Source organism: Podarcis erhardii (genome assembly GCF_964252035.2).
Source record: "Podarcis erhardii genome assembly, chromosome: 2".
In the NCBI taxonomy this organism is placed as follows: Eukaryota; Metazoa; Chordata; class Lepidosauria; order Squamata; family Lacertidae; genus Podarcis; species Podarcis erhardii.
In genome coordinates this window covers 121,786,615-121,803,569 of record NC_138498.1, presented here as the reverse complement: position 1 = coordinate 121,803,569, position 16,955 = coordinate 121,786,615, and the positions used below count along the sequence as shown (strand labels likewise).

Sequence of the window (16,955 nt, the reverse complement as noted above, 5' to 3'; positions counted from 1 at the left end):
TTTCTTATTCTTCCGGCAAGTTTTGCCATTTCTGCATATTCCATAAGTTTTTGTATCCATTCTTCCTTTGCTGAGACTTCTGCTTCTTTCCATTTTGGGGCAAGTAGCATTCTTGCTGCTGTAGTAGAATACATAAATAAATTTCTGTACAATTTAGGTACTTCTGTCCCTATAAATCTCAAAAGAAAAGCTTCTGGTGTTTGTTTTTTTACAAATGTTATTTTAAACATCCTTTTCAATTCATTATATATCATTTCCTGGTATATTGCAGTGTTGTTAGCTGCCAGAAAGCTGGCTAATAAGAAAACAAACACGAGAAGCCCACAATCAGGAACTTAAACTGGTCATGTTCTTTTCCCACTTCAAGTTGCCAGCAGCTGGCAGTGCCTTAACACTTAACACTCAGATCATAATGTTATTGTAATGGAATGGAAGAGTAAAGACCCAACAGCACGGAGGTGGAGAATAAATGACAGTTTGTTAGATAATACAGAAATATTAGAAAGAACTAAAAAATATCTAAATACATACTTTGAATTAAATCTAAATAAAGGTACAGATATTAATGTACTCTGGGATGCAAGTAAAATAGCCAAACAAACAGCAAAAATTCGACATCAGGGTGATGAAACATATCAAAAAGAATGGGGGAAATTTATGCTATATATAGAGAAGATGATGTGAAATAGGGAAAACAGTAGAACTGAAATAAACCTCATAAGGGGAAAATACAAAGAAATTTATTGGACAATAATATCAAAATGAATTAAAAATGTATATTATGACCAAGGTTGAACAGTATTTGTAAATGAATATAGACAGACAACAAGAATTGTATATATAGAAAGATTTATTTGTTTACGGACATTTCATGGACAAAAATTGAACAACTATATACAACATGGATAAAGACAATGCGAAAAGTTAAAGACGACACAAAAAAGCCAGAAGAAGGAAGGAGGAAAGTCAGCTCTTGAGAGCAAGAATAAATGTAAAATGTAATGTAATATGTGTATGTATAGTATGTAATTATAAAAAACCAATAAAGATCATCTTTAAAAAAAAAATAGCATGGGGGTGGGGGTCACAGGGGTGGCTGCCCCAGGAACACAATTGCTAGGGGTGCAAAATGTCAGCACCTGGTTCTGCCTCAATACAGTTGGGTGCTTCCATCACTGGGCTCTGTTTAAAATGGCTTCTCCGTGCGAACCAGGAAGTGACCTCTTCAGATAATGGAACGACTCTTCTTTTCTTATCTCTGCAGCCGTGATCTTCTGGATGCTGTGGTTGCTGTTAGGCAGTAAATGCGCATGCGCACTCAGCCAGTTTCCCTCCCTCCCACCCCAGGCCCTTCATGTGGCTCCAGGTACGGGCAACTCATGCTACGCCACTGGTATACGTAAACACTTGTGTGTGGTCAACACTTTCTGGAGCACTTTCTGGAAGGGAGGGAGAATTGCTTAGTAGGTGGAATGTTGAGGTAAAAGGGGAGGGGGAGTCTGTTGGAGGACAGAACATTGGAAATGAAGAGTCAGGATTGGTCAGTTAGAGCAGTTAGTGCAGCCTTGTATTTAAGCACTCGCCTGGTTGCCATAGGTGACTAGGAATTCCATGCAGGTTGGTAGAGGAGGGAAGGCTCTCTCCTCGTTAAGCAAAGCCTATTGAATTCATGCATTTGCCATCTTTGGGCAGATGCCATGGGGAGGGGATACTCAGCAGGGCCCTCTTATCCAGTGGCATTGCAACGGGGGCAGGGGGGCTGTGCGCCCCGGGTGCCATGTCTGGGGGGGGTGACAACCTGCGGGAGCTCGGGGCAGCGGGAGCAGCTATCGGCTGCCACAGCTGCGTGTGGATGATCTGTAGCCACGAGCAGAGGATCCCAGCACCGGTGGAAAACCACTATGTACAGTGCATGTGCGGCATCGCACGCATGCACTGTACATAATGATGCCGACACTGCTCGAGCACCGTGCGGACGGAGGTGGGATCCCTCCGTCACAGCTACAGCCACGAACAGAGGCTCCTCCGTGGCTACAGCCAAGAGCAGAGGATCCCGGCACCATCCGTATGGTGCTGGAGCACTATGTACAGCGCATGTGCTGCCAGTGTGGTGTAGTGGTTAAGAGCGGTAGACTCGTCATCTGGTGAACCGGGTTCACGTCTCCGCTCCTCCACATGCAGCTGCTGGGTGACCTTGGGCCAGTCACACTTCTCTGAAGTCTCTCAGCCCCACTCACCTCACAGAGTGTTTGTTGTAGGGGAGGAAGGGAAAGGAGAATGTTAGCCGCTTTGAGACTCCTTCGGGTAGTGATAAAGCGGGATATCAAATCCAAACTCTTCTTCTTCTTCTTCTTTTCTTATCAAATGCTTGTCGTCAACAGGAGACAGAATGCAAGGAAAGGCACTTGTGAACAAAGTCAAACAGTCTTCCTCAGACAGTTTAGAGCGATTTGAACCAAGAGTTGCAGTTGATGCTGCAAATAAAAGGGATTTTTCAGGGTTTGATATTGTTTTGAAACAGGGATGGGGTTTACAGCCCAGGTGTAGTGGTAGACCCTGCAGTCTCAATTTCCAGATGCACCCTGTGTGATGCCAGATTTTTGTGTCCTCCCTGGCCTCTCACTTTCCATTCTTTGTCATAGATGCAGCGCCTCCTGTAGCTCCCCCAAGACTCCACACCCAGTGTGGCCAAACAGGTCGCCATTCCCTGAATCCGCCTCTGCCAGGGGCCTCATTCCTTTTCTAAGCAACTTTCTTGGGTTCACGTGGAAGTGGTGAGCAAGGAAGGGCAGAGGCAGAAATGGCTGTAGCTGTGTGTGGAATTTGCAAGAGACAGTTCTGAAAAGGGAGAAAACCTTTTGAGCAATACATGAAGCAAAATGCCGCATCTTTTATAATTCACCGTTCTCTGATTTTGCAACACAATTCTCTAGCCAAGTAAGACATTGTATTAGAGGAAATCTGCAAAAAAAAAAAAAGGAAATGTTTCTTATTGAAATGTACATTATAAGCATAATAAGTCACACAAGAATGCTGACAAATGGAACATTCTGTGCTGTTGTTGTTTAGTCGTTTAGTCGTGTCTGACTCTTCATGACCCATGGACCAGAGCACGCCAGGCACTCCTGTCTTCCACTGCCTCCCGCAGTTTGGTCACACTCATGCTGGTAGCTTCGAGAACACTGTCCAACCATCTCGTCCTCTGTCGTCCCCTTCTCCTTGTGCCCTCCATCTTTCCCAACCTCAGGGTCTTTTCCAGGGAGTCTTCTCTTCTCATGAGGTGGCTAAAGTATTGGAGCCTCAGCTTCAGGATCTGTCCTTCCAGTGAGCACTCAGGGCTGATTTCCTTAAGAATGGATATATATGTTTGATCTTCTTGTAGTCCATGGGACTCCCAAGAGTCTCCTCCAGCACCATAAATTCTGTCCTAGAAATGAATAAATCACAAATTAGGAGAACCAAATTTAAGATTGGGGAAATGAGAAACCAACATTGGCAGATTCACCCATCCCTACACCCCAGTTTGAGGAAGGGGCCGAAATACATTAAAAGGCTCAGAACACTGTGGGGCTGGAAGGATGTCAGCAAAATCAGCACTCCGCCTCCATAGGATCCTCCTTCCAAGAAAGGAAGCAGTGGGTGTCAGAAGTATCACAACCTCCGCCCACCTCACGGAAGGGGCATCCGCAGCAAAAGCAGGAAGTTGTGGTGACATGCTGAGCTGGTCAGGCAGTGTTTGAATAGCTGCCATGCTACACCCGGCAAACAGAAGCAATAACCTCCTCACACTGCTAGGGACTAGCAGTAGCTCCAAGTGTCCAAAACTGAACGATGCTGCCTTTGCTTCTCCTTCTGCCTCTAAACTTTGGTCAAGGAAGGTTCTGAAAGCTCAGTGAGTGCTTAGTATCAGTTATCACAAGAAACCCCTCAACCCCAAACATACCCTTATTGTGTAAAGTCAGGTGGTCTAGGCACGTGAGAGGGAAATATCTGTTTATGCCTGCTGAAAACAGATGAAAGAACCTTGAGGAGACCCACTTGAGGGAGCCAGTGTGGTGTAGTGGTTAAGAGCAGTGGACTCGTAATCTGGTGAACCAGGTTCACTTCCCCACTCCTCCACATGCAGCTGCTGGGTGGCCTTGGGCTAGTCACACTACTCTGAAGTCCCTCAGCCTCACTCACCTCAGAGTGTTTGTTGTGGGGGAGGAAGGGAAAGGAGAACATTAGCCGCTTTGAGACTCCTTCGGGTAGTGATAAAGTGGGATATCAAATCCAAAGTCGTCGTCTTCTTCTTCTTCTTCTTCTTCTTCTTCTTCTTCTTCTTCTTCTTCTTCTTCACTGGATCAGATCAAAGGCCCATTCAGTTCAGCTTCCTGCTGTCACAGTGGCCAACCAGATTCCTGTGGGAAGGCCACAAGCAGGACCTGGGCACAAGAACAGTCCTTCAGAGTTGGGGTTCCCACAAACTGGTATTGAGAGAGCTACTGCCTCTGGTAGTGGAGATTCAAAATACTTAGTAGCCATTGATAGCCTTGTGCTCCGTGAATTTGTGCAATCCTTTTTTTTAGAAAAGCTCTCCAAGTTGGTGGCCACCCCTGCCTCATGTGGGAGCAAATCCCATAGTCTAGCTATTTTCATCAGAGAAATGTTAGAGGGTATGGAGTTACGTGACCCCTGAGTCAAGTGGGTACAACCTTTATAAGACACTTGAAGGCAGCCCTGTATAGGGAAGTTTTTTAAAATGTTTCATGTTTTATTATGGTTTTATATAAGTTGGAAGCCACCCAGAGTGGCTGGGGCAACCCAGTCAGATGGGTGTGGGGAGGTTATATAAATAATAAAATTATGATGGAATAGGGTGTCCCTATTTTCACCATAGAAATCTTGGAAGGTATAGTACTGTCCTAAATTATGCAACATCCAGCTTCATTTTATGCCTTGTACCTGGGAGACGAAGGTTCAAATCCCTGCTCACTTATTAGGCTCATTGAGTGACCTTGGGCAAGTCTCTCGGCCTAACCTACCTCAGAGGTTTGCTGTAAGGATAATATAATTCAGTTTCTAAAACACTATCATCTCCTGCCTTACTAGCCTTTATCCATCATGGCTTCTCTACTGATGGTTAAACTTTGCTGGTTTCATCAGACCTAGCAGGACCCAGATTGGCAGCCCCATCTGTGTGTTCTCTCAAAGCTGTTTTTCTCTAGCTACAACTCTGCCTCTGCCCCTTGAGGAGGTTGCAGAGGAGGTGGACCTTCTCAGCCTTCTCATTATCAAAATCTCTAGTCCAGGGATTTCCCCAAAGGTGGCCTTTGAGTCATAGACATCAGACTCAAAGACAGGATGAGTTAAAAGTCTTGTAATAAGCCTGAAAGAAGAACTGGGACACAAATATCTCCAGTACTACTGAGAACCTGGTCTCAGACATTGGGGGCAGAGGACTCATTTTTGTAGGAGTCTTCATTTTGTTACTTTTTTTCTGAAGCTACTGTAGGAGTCCAGCTGTGCTACTAATGTCACTGCCATCACAATACAGTAAGACTCTGGCAGGCGTAGCCAGGGTGATATTGCTGCTACTACGTCTGCTGCTAAGGTTCCACAGGACTAGTGGGATGCTGAAAGCAAAATGCCCCTTGAATCTGAAAAAGGGAAATGATCCACTAAATTATGTTCCATACGACTTTTTTTTTAAAATAATATTTATTAAGAGTTTAAAGATTACAAAAAGAAAGAAAAAGAATTAAACAAATCAATATAATACAATACAAAAACAAAAACAAAAACACTACGTAAAACATTAACAAAACAAAACAAGAACTATTAAAAACACTTCCAATATTTTCAAACTTAGCTTTCATTCACTTGTTTCATTGACTTCCTCACGCCTCCCTTTTTGTATTCCACTTCAATTAACTGTTTCAGCAATTCCTTTCCATCTTCCTCTGTTTTCTGTCCTGTAATTAATCTTAACATATTCTAACCTTGTTTTTTTTTCTCCTTTCCATACGACTTTTCCCAACCCCCCAGAAACAAGGTGGTGTAGGGATCAGGGTCTTGGATGAGGGCCTAGGACACAACGATTTAAGTTCTCCATCAGAACTTCTAGTATTGTTGTTGGGAGGGAGAAAAACTTGTTGCTATCTATATAATCCACACCATACTGGAGTTTATAAACTTTCATCATGTCCTGCCTTACTAGGCTTTAACAATCATAGCTGTTCTTTAGTTTCTGGGATTTTACTAAAGTTCATGACCCCTCAAATTAAGCAGGGCCCAGACTGATAGCCCCATCTGTGAGTTCTCACAAACATGCTTTGCCCACATTCTTCCCGTGCCCATTGAGTCACACACAGATGCCAGGGAGATGGACCTTCTGAACCTTGTAATTATCTAGTCCAGGGATTTCCCCAATAAGGGCCTTTGAGTCCAAAAATAAAATAAACACCATAATCACAGGCAGGATGAGGTAACTTATTGTCACAAGCCTGCAAGAACAACTGGGTCATAAATATCTGAAGCTTGGCCTGAGAGATTTGGGGCAGGCAGGGGTCCTTTCTGTGGCATGTTTCCTTTTTGTACCTTTGCTTAAAGCTACTGTACGAGTCCAGCTGCACTCCTAATGTCACTGCTATCACAAGAGTTTATGACTCTTGCAGGCATGGCCAGAATGATATTACTGCTGCTGCTATTTCTGCTGCTAATGCCCCATGGAGTCAGTGGGATACTGAAAGCAAAATGTCCATTAAATATGAAAAAGGATCATGATCCGCTGAATTATTACAGGCCAGGAGACCACCTCATTAGTGGGGTCATATATCAAGATGGTGTTGTAATTTACAAACCTTACTTTTCCCAGCGCCCCGTAAACCATGTTATGAGGTAAGTGGCTGTATGTTACCCAACCTACATTCACAAACACTGCTATTAGCACTTAATTTCTGGCCATCCCTAATAAACCCTTCTCCCTCCTTTGCCCATCTCTTGATTTTGAAAGAATCTCAGTGCCCACTGGCCTCTTGGTACCCCAAACAGGGAGGTTAATTCTGAACCCTTTGGGGGCTTCAGTTTAGTTTGCAAAGGCAGCATCTAGAGAACAGCTGATCATCTCTTCTCCTGCTTCTGTTGGCAAACTTCTGCAGTTTGTTCAGGTCCTGTTGAATCAAATTGTTGGCTTGGGGTTGGAATGAATCAGGCAATGTTGGGTTTTGGGGTGACCCTGTGGCCCCCATATTAAGTGACATTTGCTCCCTTTGTGGGGTGCTGCAAAATGCTGTGTTTTCTCTGCAAACCATTTGGCAAACTTTAGTGCAGGTTGGAGTGAATCAGACTAAATTTGATTTGGGGGTGTTAACTACAAACCTCAGTTCCAAACTCGCAAGGAACTAAGCTTTCTCTGCGTCTCTCTAATAGCTAGGTAAGTGGGCAGGGGAAATTGTTGGAACAGATGCTTTTCATCATGAACTCCTGAATCTTCACCTTGTTCTCAGCTGTGATTTAATGTTGCTACTGTTGGAAAAGAGCAAACACATTTCCTTCTTCTGAGCTTCTAGTTCATGCATTGGATACGTGAAACCACACAAGGGCACTGCTTGTCTAGCAACCTAGCCAGCACTTGTTTAAAGCCACTATGTCAGTGATAACTCTGCCTATCAAACCTCAGAGATTTTGTTTTATGTCCTCTCCAGACAATATGTCTGCTCTTTCTCTCTTTCGTTCCTTCTCATCCTGTACATAGTTCCTGTCAAGTCTCTGAGCTCCAGAAACTGTAAGTTATCATTCTACTCAAATTCACCCAAGCTGCAAGCTCTCCTAAAAATTATTTATTTCCTTGTTGGAGCGCATGGACAAGATTGTACTCCTTCAAAGCTTGGCCCATTAGATATAAGACTAGTAGATTCTTCTTAGGTTCTTATAGAACAATGAGTATGACATGTTGTCTTCATTAAATGGAAAGTGGACCCCTCTGAAAAAATTGTTTGTTTATTCATTTATTTGCAGTTCAACATCAACGAACCCCTCTCCCACTCTGTCCCCCTTATTTGCCATTCAGGAGATCAACCAGAATCCTAAGCTTTTACCCAATGTCACCCTGGGCTACAGCATCTATGAGGCCGCTTTTGATGTCACAACAGCGGCTGGTGCCATGCTAGACAGCATTCCAAGCTACAGCTGTGGAGGACAAAATAATGTGTTAGCTGTTTTTGAAGAAACAGCTACTGAAATCTCTAGCCATATTTCAAGAATGTTGAGCATCTACAAAATGCCCCAGGTAGGACTTTGTTTCCTTCCTCATTTCTATATCTCCACCAATGCTGAGAAACCCCTTCACCCCTCCAGAGGTTTCTGAACTACCAAGCCATCCATTGCTGGCCATGGGGACTGATGGGAGTTGTAGTTCAACAACAACCTAAGGGCCAAATTTTCCACATCCCTACTCTCCAGGGAACATAAAACAGAAGTACCCAAAAAGAGAGACCATAGAAAGAATATCACATTTTAAGAAAGTGGGAACTGATTTGGAAAGCCCTGGGTCTCTTTCTCTCACCCTCACCAGACTGGCATAGGAAGAATTAGTATCATATTTCAACATAATCCCTCCCTCCCCAGGAGTTCTTCTTTCTCAGGAAGACCTGTGGCTGTCTAGAAGCTAATTTAAGGTTAAGGGGCCTGCACTCCTGCAGACTGTGTCACAACCTAGCTTCAACTTCTGCCCCTCATTCTTTGAAGTGGCCCATTGTGATTCTTAGAAGAGGTTGGAATTCCATGACCCCTGCATGCCCCAGAGCCCTATTCTGCCTCAATATTCATTAGAGCCACTTCCTTCTCTGTGAACTCCAAGTTTTCCACCGGAGGCATGAAATGTTTCCCAGAAGCAACTGGTTAGTCACTGTGAAAACAGGATTCTGGATTAGATGTCACATGATCACTGGCCTGATCATGTGACAGGGCCTTTCTTTTTTATTCCTGAAAACAAGACACAAATCCTTTTCTTTCTAGATCAGTCTGGGCTCTACTGCTTATGATCTTAAGGGGGAAAAACAGTTTCCATTTATCTTCTGGATGGTCCCAAAACAAGAAACCCAGTACATGGGGATTGTCAAGTTGCTGCTCCACTTCGGGTGGACATGGGTCGGTCTCTTTGTTCCAGACAATGACAATGGAGAAAGGTTCTTGAGTGCTTTCACGCCTCTGCTGATCCGCAGTGGAATCTGTGTTGCTTTCTTGGAAAAAATGCCTTTTTTCATTATGGAGATGTCATCCTTAGATTGTAGACTATCTGTCCTGAGACAAGTCAAGGTGTTCATTTACTATGGAGACTCTGAAAATGGGATTTATACAATCACATTCTTACAACGCATTCATGAAGTGAGGAAATCTCAGGGGTTAGTTTGGATCACAACAGATGTTATTGACATTGATGTGATGTTGTTTGGTGATGTGGCTTCCTTCCAGCCTGCCCAAGGTTCTTTGTCCTTGGTAATGAATACCAAAAAAAGGACAGAACAGGGTTACTATCCTCGCCTTTCATCTGAAGCTGCAACTGCAGCTGCACAGTTTTGGTCAAGAGCATTCAGTTGTTCATGTTCAAACAAAGTGCAGTCCGTGGAGGGTTGGACAAGGTGCACAGAAAAGGAACAACTGGAAACTTTACCCCAGGAAGCGGTTGAGGGAATCTGGTCTCAAGATCGTTACAGCATTTACTACGGTGTCCAACTTGTCTCTCTGGCTTTAAATGCTGCGTATTCATCCAGATCCAAATGGAGGTTAATGGCGGGTGGAGGAGACAGATTGGAACATCAAAGGTTGAAGCCATGGCAGGTCTGTCCTCGCCCCTTTTTGCCATCTGTTTCCCATCATTGGAATTCGTTACAGAGTCTATATCTTTTGTAGTTTATCACACTGTGATTGTATGCCCTGTCTTTAACTGAACATCCCGAGAATTTTTTTGTTTTTGTTCATCTTTTTTGTGGTTCTACAATAGTTCGAAACTAATTAATAAACAAAAGCATTGGGAAATATTCATTCACAAAATAGGGCATGATAAATTGCTAAGGAGTGTTCTGTCACATTGATTATTTAATATATTTATTTCGTAAGATGTATATATATCGCTTGACTGCTCAAAAAACCTCAAAACAGTTTACAAAAATGTTAAAACAATAAAATTCTAATAAAGAAATTTAAAACCCTAATTTGAACCCTATTTCTGAAACATATACAAAGTTGAAATCACAATAGAATAGATTATAGCTAATTAAAAAGCATGTAACCTTTCTAGAGTTCCAAAGTGTTTTCCTGGCCATGTCCTTAATATATGTTTATTTGACTCTTATCCCAAGAGGATTTAAAACCTGATAAAGGACCTGTTATAATGACCCGAAAGTCACCAAATAAAGCAGATACGAGGTCTCTGCCTGTATCTCCCCGATTTAGGGTCGATCGCTCAAAAGTGGTAAGCGGTCTGGAACCTTTCTCAATTATCAAAGGAAAACAAGATTACATCCCACAAAATATCCAACTTCATGAATGGATTTGATAAATCAAATGCCCAGGAAACATCTTGCAATTGTTATGCAATTATATAGTGTACTGTCATCTGCAATGGAGTTTGCACCCAAGCCTGTAGTTCCCACACGCAACCCTCGTATCATGTTTTCTAAATGCAGCTGTTTTCTCTGCCGTTCTAGCTTCATGCTTTCTTAAAAGAAATCCAGCTTTCCAATTCATCCATAGGAGGGATGTATTTTGATAAGAATGGGGAGCTGACTGCCAACTTTGATATCATGAACTGGGTCGTATTTCCCAATAGATCTCACAGCAGAATGAAAGTTGGGAGCATCGAGGGACAGGCATCCTTCGATGTAAAGTTCACCATTAATTCAGAAGCCATTGTGTGGCCTGGGAACTTCAGCAAGGTCATTGCATTGATTGATTGATTGATTGATTGATTGATTGCATTAATATTGTGTCAGGACTCTGGGGGAATGACTTCACAGTTGTAAGTGAGTAGCAGCTTCAAGAAGACACAGGGAGGACTCAGGCGCAGTGGATTAATTAGTAAAAGTTTACTGAGGCAGAAATAAGCTTGACAGTTCAGTATCAGATCCCTGGAAGGGCACTCTCTTAATAATCCAGTTGCAGTAAAATACAACAGTAAAAAACTTAAAACGAACAACATACTCTGAGAAAATCAACTCAGAATGAGTGAAGGAACATCAGAGAGAGGGAAAGTAAGAATGACATTCGACCCCATCTCATTTATAGGCAGGCTGGGGGAGTTTGACCTGGAAACACAACGAGCTCATTCCAGCTCCATGTCTGTTTCCATGGAAACCTTGGGAAATTCCTGATACACTAGAAGATTCTGGAACACTTCTGTTAGATTCTATAAGCTTCTATGGCTTCTGTACTTCAGAAATGCCATTATACCTGACATATCCCACCTTTATGGAGCTCAAAACGCTATGTCTGGTTTGCTACCTCTTCATTTTATCCCCACAACAACCCTGTGAACGCTCCAAGGTCACCCAGAAAGCTACATGGCTGAGTGGGAAATTGAACCTTGGTCTCCCAGGTTCTTGTCCATCCCTTTAATCACTCCACCACACTGGCTGCAGTTCCCTTGTGGTGACATCTGCTAAATTCGGATAATTTGCCAGTAGCTGCCCATTTCAGATTAACCCTAAAATGGCCCTTCCCAGGGCCCTTCACTGCTGTTTTCCTTGCCCTCTCTGTTTTGCATAGCAATTCAGTTGGAGAGGGGCAAAGAGAGGAGAGGTTGTCTTTACACTTTTCCTTGTTCATCCACTCAGAGGGAGAGATGAAAATGCATCAATGGACCCAAAGTTGACAGGGGGGCCGTAGCTGCCATGTGGGCTTTAACAGCTGCCCAATAACGCCAACTACTTATAAAAACACAAAAATACATATCATAGTAACAAACAGGAGCAATAAACCCCAAACAAATTTTAAAAGGCAATAGAGAGTTTAATTAGGTAACCTTTTACCTTAAACAATGTACAGTGGTACCTCGGGTTAAGTACTCATTTCGTTCCGGAGGTCTGTTCTTAACCTGAAACTGTTCTTAACCTGAAGCACCACTTTAGCTAATGGGTGGTTCTTAACCTGAAGCACCACTTTAGCTGCCGCCGTGCCGCCGGAGCCCAATTTCTGTTCTTATCCTGAAGCAAAGTTCTTAACCTGAAGCACTATTTCTGGGTTAGCGGAGTGTGTAACCTGAAGCGTATGTAACCTGAAGCGTATGTAACCCGAGGTACCACTGTATAATAAATCCCATTTTGCTTTTTAAATATGAAACTTTAAATCAAAAACAAAATGTCTCCACAGTCCAAACAAAATTTGGAAGGGTCTCATTCCCATTTTAAGCTTCCTCAAATCTCATATGCAGTTAGAAAGGCCATAGTTTGTTGAATCCTTTCTGTTTAACAATATTTGTATTCAGCAATTACAAATGAAACTTTATGTCAGAAAGAAGAGGGATTTTCCACAGTTCTACAAAATTTAGGAGGGTCTGGTTCCCATTTTACAGCTTTCTAATCTGGCCTCAGTATTTTAAAAATGATATTTATTTGAGCTTTGTTTTTAGTCAGGGCCTTCAGATGATGTCTGTAATTTATGCTGGTCTCCTTTTGGTGCTCTTTTTCCATGTTTTTAGGTTGTGCCTCGTTCAAGATGCACCGAAATCTGTCGCCCTGGATACGCCAGAGTAGCTAAAGAAGGAGAGCCCATTTGCTGCTACGATTGTGCTCCTTGTGCAGAAGGGACCATCTCCATTCAGGAAGGCGGGTGACTCTAGAGGAAAGGGAGAGGCTTGCTTAATCAGGCCAAAGGCCCATCTAGTCTAACGCCCTCTCACAATGTTGAACCAGATGCCTATGAAAAGCCCACGAGCAGGACCTTAGCACAACAGCCGTCAGTGGAAGGGGACAAATATTGAAGCCTACAGAAGTTCGGCACCACCCCACTCTCTGCCAAGCGGTAGCAAGATTCTAGGGGGTTCCTGGGGCTCGCCCAGGGTTTGTGCTCCTTTTGGGAAATGAATACTCAGGGGAGACTGACATAGCATTAAGAAATATGATTTATTCACATAGTTACACCTTCATTCTGCATGGAGGAAGCCCAGATCTTAGCACATGTTCAAGAGGGACTTGTTTCCCATAGCAGTGCAGCACTTGAGCGCAAGAAATCTCTCCCACCCCTTCTTCAGCCAGTCTAGCCAAAATGGGTCCCTTCTTCTTTTCTGCCTGATTCTTCCCAGCACACCTTGTTAAAGACTCTCTTTTCCTGACACCTCAAATGCACACCCCATCACCATGGCAACCTCTGTCTACCCAGGGGCGAGAATTCCTCTCAGATGGGCACAGCTTTTATCATGTTAGTGCCTCTATCCCAGATAACGTCCTGGCTTGGAAAGAAGCTTAGGCTGTATTTTTCCACTGGCTTACATACTTCAGTACTCCAAATAATCAAAACCCTATCATTTATTAATCTCTTATTATTGTTTCCCAATGTATTAGAAAACAGGCAGTTATGGGTGTAAGAATTTTGTTAGTGATACTGAAGTCCTTCTTCTTCTTTTCAGATGCAAAGCATTGCACCAAATGTCCAGAAGAACAGCATGCAAATCAAGCAAGAGACAAATGTGTCCCCAAGATTATAACATTCCTCACTTATGAAGAACCCTTGGGGATCCTCCTGGAGTCCTTTGCTCTCTCCTTGTCCTTAACCACTGGTGTTCTCCTAGGAATCTTCATTAAATACATGGAAACTCCCATAGTCAAAGCTAACAATCGAGACTTGTCCTATATCCTCCTTATCGCCCTCCTGCTTTGCTTTTTGTCCTCTTTCCTGTTCATCGGCCGGCCAAGCAAAGTGACCTGCCTTCTCCGACAAACAGCCTTCAGCATCATCTTCTCAGTTGCCGTCTCCTCTGTGTTGGCAAAAACCATCACTGTGGTGCTGGCCTTCTTGGCCACCAAGCCAGGGAACAGGGTGAGGAAATGGCTGGGGAAGAGTCTGGCCAACTCCATTGTCCTTTCCTGTTCCAGTATGCAGGTTGTCATCTGCACCATCTGGCTAGGAATCTCCCCACCCTTCCCAGACTCCGACATGCAGTCCCAAGCTAGAAAGATCATCCTTCTATGCAATGAAGGATCTGTTGCCATGTTCTACACTGTCCTTGGCTACATGGGCTTCCTGGCGGCTATCTGCTTAACGGTGGCTTTCCTGGCCAGGAAGCTGCCTGGAGCCTTCAATGAAGCCAAGCTGATCACCTTCAGTATGCTGGTCTTCTGCAGTGTTTGGGTGTCCTTTGTGCCCACCTACCTGAGCACAAAAGGGAAGTTCATGGTAGCTGTTCAGGTCTTCTCTATTTTGGCCTCCAGTGCTGGGCTTCTGGGCTGCATCTTCCTACCGAAGTGCTACATTATCATACTCAGGCCTGATCTGAACACAAAGGCACATCTATCTACAAAAAGTGACAGTAGTGTCTGATTTTTAGCTTCTTTGAAGATTCTTAACTTCACATAAAATATGTTGTTAAGGTGGACTCTACCCTGGTTTGTGTCAGGACAATTGGAAACACAATTATATTAAAGATCAGAATCACATTTATAAACTCCTGGTAAGTGCAATTAAGAGTCCTTGGCAAATTGATTCTCTCTTTAAAAATATATATATATTTATTTATTAAAGTTTCAAAAACGTTACAGAAGTGAAAAAGAAAAAGAAAATAATAAAAAATACAAAGTACAGAAAAATAAAAACAATTAAAAACATTTCAATCTTTCCATGTCTTGTCTTTCATTTACTTGTTTCCCTGACCTCCTCACACCTCCCTTTTTTGTATTCTAATTCAATTAGCAATTTCAGCAAATCCTTTCCATTATTTCTTTCCATCTTTTAATCAAGGTTTTCTGGGAAATGATATATAATGAAATGAAAAAGGTATTTAAATATACCTTCTTGAAGAAACCAGAGGCCTTTCTCCTGGGTATGGTTAGCCATGTGGTGTTAAAGAAGGATAGAACTTTTTTTATGTACGCCACAACAGCAGCAAGGATACTTATTGCAAAGTATTGGAAGACACCAGATCTACCCACTCTGGAAGAATGGCAGATGAAGATGACAGACTACATGGGACTGGCAGAGATGACTGGCAGAATCCGAAACCAGGAGAAAGAGACAGTGGAAGAAGATTGGAAGAAATTTAAAGACTATCTAAGTAAACACTATAAAATTAATGAAGGCTAGAATCGACATGAGTTTTAAAATTTTGTGGTTTTCAGGGGCGTTGATCAAGGAAAAAGAACAGAATTATTAAAAACAATGGGAAATAAGGGAATGGATTTGCTGATTAGATAAATGGAATTAGAATACAGAAGGGGTGCAGATGATCTAGTTTTGACATTACAACAGCCAGAAGCCAGTACAAAAAGAGTTTTGGAACTAATTGAAATATTTGGTCAAGTAGCAGGTTTTAAATTAAACAAACATAAGACAAAGGTGTTGGAAAAAAATCTAACGATGGGGGGAAAAGATAGCTTCCAAAGAGAAACCGGTTTGGAAATTGCAAAAAGAGTAAAATATCTGGGGGTGAACTTAACATCTAAGAATGTGAACTTATTTAAAGATAATTATGAGAAATGTTGGTTGGAAGTGAAGAAAGATTTCGATATATGGTCTAGGCTGAGACTTTCCTTGTTAGGCCGAATTGCTGTTATCAAGATGAATGTACTGCCGAGATTGTTATTTCTGTTCCAGACATTGCAAATTTTAGACAAGATGGATTGTTTCAAGAAGTGGCAGAAAGATATATCTAAATTTGTCTGGCAGGGCAAAAAACCCAGAATAAAATTTAAGATTCTGACCGATGCAAAGGATAGAGGGGGCTTTGCCCTGCCGGACTTAAAACTTTACTATGAAGCAGCAGCTTTCTGCTGGCTGAAACCATGGCTACTTCTTGAGAATACAGATATTTTGGATCTGGAAGGTTATGATAATAACTTTGGTTGGCATGCATATTTATGGTATGACAAGGTAAAGGTACATAGAAACTTTAAAAACCATATTGTCAGGAAAGCACTGTATAATGTATGGAATCGATATAAAGATTTGTTAGAGAGTAAAACCCCCAGGTGGTTGTCACCAATGGAAGCCAAGGCGGTAAAAAGACTGAACATGGACTCAGATTGGCCAAAATATTGTGAAATTATAGAATATGATGGTGAAAACCTGAAACTACAGAGCTTTGAGAAATTGAAACCTAAAGTCCGAGACTGGTTACATTATTACCAGATTAATGAAACCTTTAAGCAGGACAGGAAACTAGGATTTCAGAAGGAGAGGTCAAAGTTAGAAACAGAATTGCTAGAACCCAATACTAAGAATTTGTCTAGAATGTATAATTTGCTGCTAAAATGGAACACACAGGATGAAACGGTTAAATCAGCTATGATTAAGTGGGCACAAGATGTTGGTCATGATATTATGTTTGCTGACTGGGAGCAGTTATGGACCACAGGTATTAAATTTACGGCATGTAGTGCCTTGAAAGAGAATATAATGAAAATGATCTATAGGTGGTACATGACCCCAGTCAAGCTTGCAAAGATATATCATCTGCCCAATAACAACTGCTGGAAGTGTAATGAATGCGAAGGAACTTTTTATCATCTTTGGTGGACCTGCCCGAAGATTAAGGCCTACTGGGAAATGATCTATAATGAAATTAAGAAAATCCTTAAGTGGACATTTATAAAGAAACCAGAGGCTTTTCTCTTGGGCATGGTGGGCCAAATGGTTCCAAAGAAAGATAGAACATTCTTTATGTACGCAACAACAGCAGCAAGAATTCTTTTGGCGAAGTATTGGAAGACTAAAGAAGTACCTACTCTGGAAGAATGGCAGACCAAGGTGACTGAATTTATGGGATT

At 42.4% G+C, this 16,955-nt stretch overlaps 1 protein-coding gene across 7 annotated transcripts in view; it reads left to right on the top strand.

The window, feature by feature from the left end:
* Positions 1-1,602: 1,602 nt before the first annotated feature.
* The window catches only part of LOC309336764 (vomeronasal type-2 receptor 26-like), a 30,097-nt gene continuing 14,744 nt past the window's right edge, over positions 1,603-16,955 (top strand). The window contains exons 1-6 of one of the 7 annotated variants that reach the window (XM_081853060.1): positions 1,609-1,617; positions 8,051-8,269; positions 8,998-9,819; positions 10,689-10,916; positions 12,677-12,807; positions 13,604-14,301. In XM_081853060.1, the coding sequence (XP_081709186.1) occupies positions 1,612-1,617; positions 8,051-8,269; positions 8,998-9,819; positions 10,689-10,916; positions 12,677-12,807; positions 13,604-13,697 (1,500 nt within the window). In that variant the 5' untranslated portion in view covers positions 1,609-1,611 and the 3' untranslated portion in view covers positions 13,698-14,301. Of the gene's footprint in view, positions 1,618-6,024; positions 6,880-7,998; positions 8,270-8,997; positions 9,820-10,688; positions 10,917-12,676; positions 14,302-16,955 lie in introns of those variants that run through there. The other 6 variants (XM_081853057.1, XM_081853055.1, XM_081853058.1 and 3 more) reach the window with 6 other exon arrangements.